This window comes from Pseudochaenichthys georgianus, unplaced genomic scaffold, assembly GCF_902827115.2.
Source record: "Pseudochaenichthys georgianus unplaced genomic scaffold, fPseGeo1.2 scaffold_733_arrow_ctg1, whole genome shotgun sequence".
Taxonomy (NCBI): domain Eukaryota; kingdom Metazoa; phylum Chordata; class Actinopteri; order Perciformes; family Channichthyidae; genus Pseudochaenichthys; species Pseudochaenichthys georgianus.
Genome location: NW_027263286.1, coordinates 67,501 through 75,967, shown reverse-complemented (window position 1 = coordinate 75,967; position 8,467 = coordinate 67,501). Strand labels below are relative to the sequence as shown.

At 46.7% G+C, this 8,467-nt stretch overlaps 1 protein-coding gene across 1 annotated transcript in view; it reads right to left on the bottom strand.

Moving 5' to 3' along the window:
* Positions 1-578: 578 nt before the first annotated feature.
* LOC117444097 (caskin-1) overlaps positions 579-8,467 on the bottom strand; it is a 52,059-nt gene continuing 44,170 nt past the window's right edge. The window contains exons 19-24 of the mRNA XM_071202698.1: positions 8,108-8,467; positions 5,633-6,178; positions 4,943-5,263; positions 3,915-4,698; positions 2,636-3,080; positions 579-2,203 (exon numbers count right to left, since the gene is read on the bottom strand). The exon at positions 8,108-8,467 is cut by the window's right edge and continues 40 nt beyond it. Of these exons, the coding sequence (XP_071058799.1) occupies positions 2,107-2,203; positions 2,636-3,080; positions 3,915-4,698; positions 4,943-5,263; positions 5,633-6,178; positions 8,108-8,467 (2,553 nt within the window). The 3' untranslated portion in view covers positions 579-2,106. The remainder of the gene's footprint in view (positions 2,204-2,635; positions 3,081-3,914; positions 4,699-4,942; positions 5,264-5,632; positions 6,179-8,107) is intronic.

The window sequence follows — 8,467 nt, the reverse complement described above, 5'->3', positions numbered from 1 at the left end:
TCTCACCCAAAGCTATCATACTCCTAGACCACATGTTATGGGGGGTTGTTATGGGTTACTGTGTTTCATTCTCTGTGACAGATATGTGTGGGAGAGTGTGCAGATGGTGATTTATATTACGTTCTATGGTAATCTAAAAAAAATTGGGGGCTCGTCCGGGATCACCCAATGCAATCATACCCCTAGACCACATTTTTTGGGGTCTCGTCCGGGATCACCCAATGCAATCATACCCCTAGACCACATTTGTTGGGGGTGTTATGACCCTGGGTTATTGTGTTTCATTTTCTGTGACAGATCTGTGTGTGAGAGTTTGCTGATGGGGGGGTATCAGTTCTCAAATGAGGGTACGCGGACCCCTAGGGGTACCTTGGAGTACTGCAGGGGGACGTGAGATTTAAACACATTTTAATTTTTTTTTAAATTTTAATTTAAAAACATCAGTTGTGCATAACTCCTAAAAATAATGATACTATAATAAATGAAATAAAAAATGTACATTCAAATTCGGTAGAAAACATTTTATATTCAACATTTCTGTTTTTAACACTAGAACCTCCGAGGGGGGTCATTTTGAAAGGCTTTATTGTGCAACTTTAGTGAATCTAACCAACCAGTTACTAACCACTCACCAAGTTACTGTTTCTGTCAATGGAGTTTGGTTGTAATTGTACTTCTCTTGCAGATTTACTGCTGCATCAATTAGTTTTTTTGGCACTCCATAGTTCTCTTTGGATAACTGGACACACTGTACAATTTAATAATCATTTATTATTTGTTTTGTTGTTTTGTATGCTGCTGCAACACATTTCCCTATTTGGGGTCAATAAAGTACCTCTTATCTTATATTATTGTTCGGCTTTGGTTAATCTGAATTAATGAATTACTGTTTTTGTCAATGGAGCTTGGTTGCCTTGAAAAAGGAACCATCCCTTTAAAAAGTGTCTTCAGGGGTGGATTACATTAGATTATCAGAGGAGAATAAGTTGCATTGATACATCCCTACTGTAACGTTTTTTGTCCGACTCCGAACCAACCAAAGGTACAAATACTGTCTTTATCAATGTAGTCTGGTGACCTTGAAAATCTATTAATGCATCCCTACTTGAAAGTGTTTGATAATGAATTTGTCATTGGAATTAAGTATGATATATGTCCTTATTTTGTTACCTGAAGTTTGTTGCGTTGCCCTTATTTTCTGCAGGTATCAGGAATGATTTGAACTGAGCTGTGACTCTGCAGCTTGTTACAACAGAGCCCAAATCTCACATTTGATCCAACAATAACCAACTCTATGACCTCCATCTTCCCTTTTCTAACACCTTGCACCCTTTAAATCCTTCTCCATAACTTTCCGAACCTTATCCCCAACACCTAACGTCTTCTTTCAGACAACCTGCTGCAGCTTCTCTCGTTGAATATTGATTTCATATTGTGCGGGCTCCCGTGGCTGCATTGTGCTTCTCCTGTGAATGTTTTCTATTTGGAGGGGCGGAAATAATGAGGATGGAGCAGAGTGTATGACCGCAGCCAGGACAGGAAACTGAATCCTGAAATTCCAACAATTCACAAGCACTCATCTGTCTCAAACACACACACACACATTGTCACACACACACTGTCACACACACACCTCAGGAGCTGAATCGTCTCGTTTTGGTCACGGATACAAATCTTTCCTCCGTGTCCTTTTACATGGTCACAACACCAGAGGTTCCACACAGACATCAAACCAAAGAGCTTCATATTTATCGTTATATTATTATTATCATATATTACTGTGCTAATGCAGGACTTTTTCAGTAGATATAAACTCTCCATGCTTAGAATGTACACATACCAGACTATGATTCAGCACACAGGTGGTGCTTCGATTAGTTTTTGTTTTGCCGTCAGGAGTGGAAAACACCCGCGGTTTGATTGCAGGCTCTTCCATTTTTTTTTTTTTTATATTCTTCTCTCTCCACGTCAGTCTTTGTTTTTGGTCCTTTTTTATCTACCCTCTCTCTTAAATTGTCTATCTCTTCATCCATCATCATTATCATCAGAGAGGAGGATGAAGAGAGGAAGAGAGAGAGATTGTGCCGTCAGAGTCTGTTTCCATGGTTACTCCAGCATGGCGTCCAGTTGGTCGGCGAGGTCGTCGAACATGCTGCCGATATCGTCCAGGATGCTGACCGTCGTCTTCTGCTCTTCCATGGAGCTGCACACACACACACACACACACACACACACACACACACACACACACACACACACACACACGCACACACGCACAACATTATAACAGTGGATTGGAAATTATAATGTCTTCTTAAAACCAAGCGCTTTGAGCACCAGAAAAAGTGTTATATATAAATGACATATATGTATTATATATTTTACATATATATAGTTTTTTATTATATTAATAATGTAATTTCAATAAATACAAAATGCTGTGTATGTATGTGTGTGTGTGTGTGTGTGTGTCTGCATGTATGTGTGTGTGTGTGTATATAAGATAAGATAAGAAGTACTTTATTGATACAAATTTGGGAAATGTTTGATATGTGTGTGTTTGTATCTGTGTATCTATGTGTGTGTGTTTCTTTCTGTCTGTGTCTTTATTTCTGTGTGTGTGTGTGCTCCTTACTCCTCCTGCCTCAGGATCTTATCCTCCACGATCTGCAGCGCGGCGGCCAGCGAGGCGCTCGTCTCCTCCAGCTTCTGATGCACCAGCAGCTCCGGAGCCGTGACTCCGCCCCCCATCATCCCGCTGTCCACGGACACCCCCCCGATCGAGGAGCGAGGCGGCTTGACGGGCGGGGGGGTGGGGCTGGGGGTGGCGGGGGTCTGAGGTGTGGTGGGGGTCTGGGGGGTGCGAGGGCTTGGGGGGGACGGGCTCAGCGGTTTGGCGTTCGTTGGACCGGGGATGTTGGCGAGGGGGAAATATGGCGGGGAGCTGGTCTGCCTGGAAACCACTGCATGATGATGGGGAGGGGGGCTGGTCATGGAGTGGATCAGTTTGGACGGTTTGGGGGCCGTCGGTGGGGGCGTCGGTTTGGGTGAGACTGGGGGCGGAATCTTCTTCCCTTCAACTACGGAAATGGAGAAAGTATGAATGTCAGGGTAAAGGATCAAAGGGCTTTATTGTTGTCTGCTGCAGTGTAGATATGCAATGAACAACTTTAAGGTCACCTATTGTGCAAAATCCCCTCTGTGTTTAGAGACTCTGGAAGTTTCAGGAACAAAGACCCCCTTTCTTTCTTTTCTGATCCATTCCCCGCCCACTTTATCACCTGAATCTCCTTCTAGCAACATTGTGTTTTTTAAACCAATGATCTCTCAGAGGGGCGTGGCCAGCAGCAGCTCATTAGCATTTAAAGCTACAGACACAGAATCAGCACTTTTGGAACAGAGCTGAAACAGATAGAGTAGTAGACTCTTTTGTCTATAGTGTTATCATGATACGTTCAATGTAACAATGTAAAAACAGTTTGAAGGATATGTTCCCACAGAAATGTTTTGTTTTTGGTCTTTGACAGCGATATCTAATTGGCAACAAGAATTGTGAAATGTCCCTATTATTGGTACGACTACTAGAATGTCTTGTATTGTGAAATCCCTGAATATGAAGCTTGTTTTCTTTTCTTTTTTTGCATTTGGTTTAAATGTACATTTCCTTAGACTTTAACTATTAAACATCTAGGAACACGCAGTCAAATTCAAACTAAGAAATGCATTTCCTGCTGAAAATGCATGCGAATGCTGGAAGCTTCGCAAAGTTGTTGCTGAACTGAGCTGAACATGCAGAAAAAGCTGAATATTTTATTAGTTGAATGGCGACTGTAGTTGCTTTTAGCTACAAAAACCTAGCAAGTGTGTTGCTGAACTTAGCATAAACAGTAGTGAACCTCCATTAGTGAGAGTACCTGGGCTTCCAGGTGTCCCCGGGCCAGGTAACGGGACCCTCCTGTTGGAGACCGGCTGGGGGGGGGTGGGCGGTCCTCCTTGCCTCTTTATCTGCGAAACGATTGGCTTCGGGGAGACCGGAGGCTTTGGTTTTCTAACGGGAACGCCTTCAATCACCACCTGGTCCACGCTGTCTCTGCGGGGAACAGCAGTCGGCTGCGATTGTTGTTGTGGATGTTGTTGTGGATGCAGTGGATGTTGTTGTGGAGGTTGTTGTGGATAAAGTGGATGTTGTTGTGGAGGTTGTTGTGGATAAAGTGGATGTTGTTGTGGATGCAGTGGATGTTGTTGTGGAGGTTGTTGTGGATAAAGTGGATGTTGTTGTGGAGATTGTTGTGGATGTTGTTGTGGATGTTGTTGTGGATGTTGTTGTGGATGTTGTTGTGGATGTTGTTGTGGATGCAGTGGAGGTTGGGGTTGTGGTTGCTCCGTCACTCCTTCGTCCGATCCTTGGCGGCGTTTCATGTTCACGGTGCCGTTCTGGTAGGGAACCGGTTGGGTGGTGTTGGGTTCTCCGATGGCGGCCATCTCTGCGTAACCCTCCGGCTCCTTGTCGCGGCTCTTGGGTCGGCGCTTCACGGTGGACGATTCCTGCAGCGTGAAGTCGGAGCCATTGGGATGAGGTTTGGAGCTTCGGGGGCGTCGCTTCAGGGTCGATGTGGTGGTGGACTCGACTCCAGAGATGTCCTCGTTGGTGAAGCCCACCTCTTCCCCGTCGCCCTGCAGACAAACACAAAATACACACTAACGGAAAATTCATACATTCGTGACAAGAGTGGATTTTTGCACAAACAGTCAGAAGTATTGACAAAGATAAACACGGATAACGCTTACAGAGAACAGAAGCTGCACTATGGTTAATTTACAGAAAGCACATTTAGATTTAGCACATTACATTACGCTGCATAGATAGATGGATAGATAGAGAGAGAGATAGATAGTTAGTTAGATAGATAGAAAGAAAGACAACATATATATAGATAGCTACCTGTCCTTCTCCTTCTCCTCGTCCTTGGCGGCGGATGGTCAGACTTCCCTCGTCTGCAAACGGTAGATTCTCCAACGAACTGGACGGAGGCCGGGGGGAGGACGGAGGGTTGTTGGAGGACGGAGGGTTGTTGGAGGAGGCGTTCACTGGTGGAGGGGAGGAGGCAGGATGCTGGACGGAGGGTGAGGGCTGGACGGAGGGTTGAGGAGTGGGTTGTTCCCTTCTTGCCGCCTCCACCAGCTCGGACACCGGACCGCTGATGGTCCTCCTCCGGTTCACCACCTCCCCGTCCAGACCAATGGCATCGCGAGTTTTACCCACCTGGTAAACCCGCACACAAATTAATTTGTTATATAATGCTTTAGCTCATTAACTACATCAATTAATGTGGATATACAATATTTTAGAGTACCATTGAAGCTGCACCTGACACCCTAAGTTTTCTCCTTAAGAAAGACCCACAAGACCTGTCCTCCATCTTAATTCCTGTACTTGTGTACTTGATATTGTTAGTGCATGAATGCATCCTCGTTGAGAAGTACGGCAAAATGCCCGGATTGTTAAGCATATCCATTGGGCTCTCACGGTTCGGTTCATTTCCTTCTTAGGAAGTATTTCTTCAACTGATTTCATTTCAAGGAAACTCTTACTGGTACTTTAAGGCAAATCGTAATTCAGAGCTCCCCCTACCTGCAGGAAGTTCCTCTGCAGCGCCATGCCTTTTGGTCCGCCTCCTATGGACGACATCTCCAACATGGCGGCGATGCTCCTCACGCTGCCCACGCTGCTCTTCTCCACGACGACCATCTCCATGGAGACTCCCAGGTCGCTGGCCCTCCGCTGCTGGAGGAACGGCACGTCCAGCATCCCACCTCCCGCGGTGACGAGCGTGCTCTCCGTCAGGTTGGAGGTGGAGATGGCGGAGCTGCAGCGTTTGGGCGGAGGTGGAGGCGGTCCTTTCTTCTTCTGACGCAGAGCTAACGTCTGCGAGTGGTTGCGTATTTTCTCCTGGTTGCGGACCGAGTGGCTGCGGCTGACTCGGTGCGTTGCGTATTTAACTCCGTCTCCTCTGACCACCGGGGCAGGAAGTGGACTCAGCACCACCTCGGCTTCCTCCCCTCCCTCCTTGTCGTCACACTCCCCCTCGGAGAAGTTGTATCGGGGGAGGGTGTGGGGGCGTGATGGCTCCTTCCCCTCAGAAACCTCTGGAGGAAGACACAGCATCGGGACCTGTGGCTGTTGAGGTTAAAGTTAAGGTAAGTTTATTTAAAAAGCACCTCTACAACTTTACATATCAACTGGCGTAATTAGCAGAATACATTGTATAATCTACATTATTATCAATCAAAGAGTACACATTACTATGAAGGCCCAAAGCAAGTATAAAGAGGCATAAGGTGAATTATTTACAACCCTGCCGAAAACACACAAAACAGGGAAAACGACGGGCAAAAGCTCAGAGAAAGGGGCCAAAATCATGACAGTAGGTAGCCCGCGCAACTACAGTGACGTGGGTTTATATCAGTGGCGAACCGTCAGGGCCTTCAAGGTATTCAGAGAATACCCTGGAACACAGTGCTACGTTGATTTGTTTGTCCCTCTCGATCCATGCACTACGCATTTCAGTGGTTTTGTGTTAGGAAAGAAAGCAACCAATCAGATCTTGTTCTGGGTCTCTGGGTAGAACATCCTTCAACAAGGTATTCTACATCCTTGATCGAAGGCCCTGGCCGTTGCACTGAACGAGAGCGTACGTTTGGACTGACAGTTTGATCAACCATCAGATATTGATTTGTAGCTAATGGGCATATTCTTTCAGAGTTCCCCTCGGTTCCAGGTGCTCTAGAAGGCCCGCTAGTTAACTGGCTCGAGACAGAGGAGCTAGATGAATGCGACGAAGCAATTCATGCCGTTTTATTGTTTTTAACGTTGAAATGGCAAGAGCAACAGGTGAAGATGAAGTTGTTGCGGAATTGTTGTGAGTACCCTTTAAAGACGACAATTCAGTGAAAAGACGGATATTATAATGCCGCGGGGGGGGGGCGGTGTGTCTACAGAAGGTCCAGTTGTGATAGCCACGGTTCGCCACTGGTTTATATCGATAGGATTATTAGGATCTGAGACCAGAGGTGGGCGAAGACCTTATTGGCAGATAGCCCGCGCAAGCCTAGTGACTACAACTCACATGATATCCATAGGATCAATTTAATTGCTTGCGAAGCGAGCGAAAACCATGCAAAACATACGGAGAACAGGGAAAACCACGAGAAAAAGCACAGAGAAAGGGGCCAAAATCATGACCGTAGGTAGCCCACGTCACCGTGGTCGCTACATTATTATAATCGATAGGATTATTCTTATTATTCTGATTTTAATTTGCCCTCTTTGATTTCACTTTTAAACCCCGCAACATATATGAAAGCTCACAACATTTACGTACGCGCGTCAGGACCGGTGAAAATAGACGTGTGAAATGGGTTCCGGAACTTTGCATAAAAACCTGGGCAAGCCACGCCCACTTCCGTTTTGAACTTAACCACCCCCCCCCCCCAACACCAACGAAAATCGCTATATCTAGGGTGCAGAGACGAAGCAAAAAGCCTCTTGGAGGTGTATAAAAAAACGTACAGGAAGTCAGCCATTTTGAATTTGGCGTAGGAAAAACGCGATTTATCCATCCAACACGATGCCGCTGTAACTCCAATGGACACGGTCCGATCGCCATCAAACTTGTATAGTACACTTGTATATCATCGGCCGATGCCTCAACAGCTCTACACCAAATCTGGGATCTCATCATATGCCGTTTCCATGGCAACGCATCCCTCGCCATAAAACACGGTGTTGTCATAAATCGTCCAAATGACATCAGACTTCAGATTAACGGGTTTCTCATAACTTCAGTGGAAATGCTCCAAACGGCCCAAAACTTCACATGTTTGATAACGATGCGGTCCTCAAGACATTTAACTGTATTATGGGGTGACATCATATACCGTTGCCATGGAGACAGATCACTCGCCATCAAACAAGATGTTTATGTTACTGCTGTAAGTCCTACAGAGATTGTTCGATCGGCCCGAAACTTCCCACGTTTGCCGACGGCCGAGTCTGAAGACCCGCCCATCACTGCTCGCAGCTTTAATTCAGTTTGAAGTCCCTTACCTCCATCCCGTGTGTCTGTTGGGGGTGCTGAGGCTGAGCCTGGCTCTGCACCACGTCTGGAGGCTGCTGTTGTGTCTGGGGGGGGATCTGGGTTATCGGAGGCCCTCGTTGGGTTGGAGACTGCGGGGGGTTCGATCGAGGAGACTGGGGTCTCTCGCCCTGGATGAACGGGGGCGTGGGCTTGTGTTTGGTCTGCGGGGAAGCTGTGCTCTGGACGGAGGAGGAGGAGGAGGAGGAGGAAGAGGAGGTCCTCGGCTTGGTGGGGGTGTGAGGAGGCGTGTAGGGAGGCGCAGGCATGGAGTGGGAGTGGGAGTGACGGTGTTTCCCCTGAGAGGAAACGCTGCCTCGACTCCCCTGGCT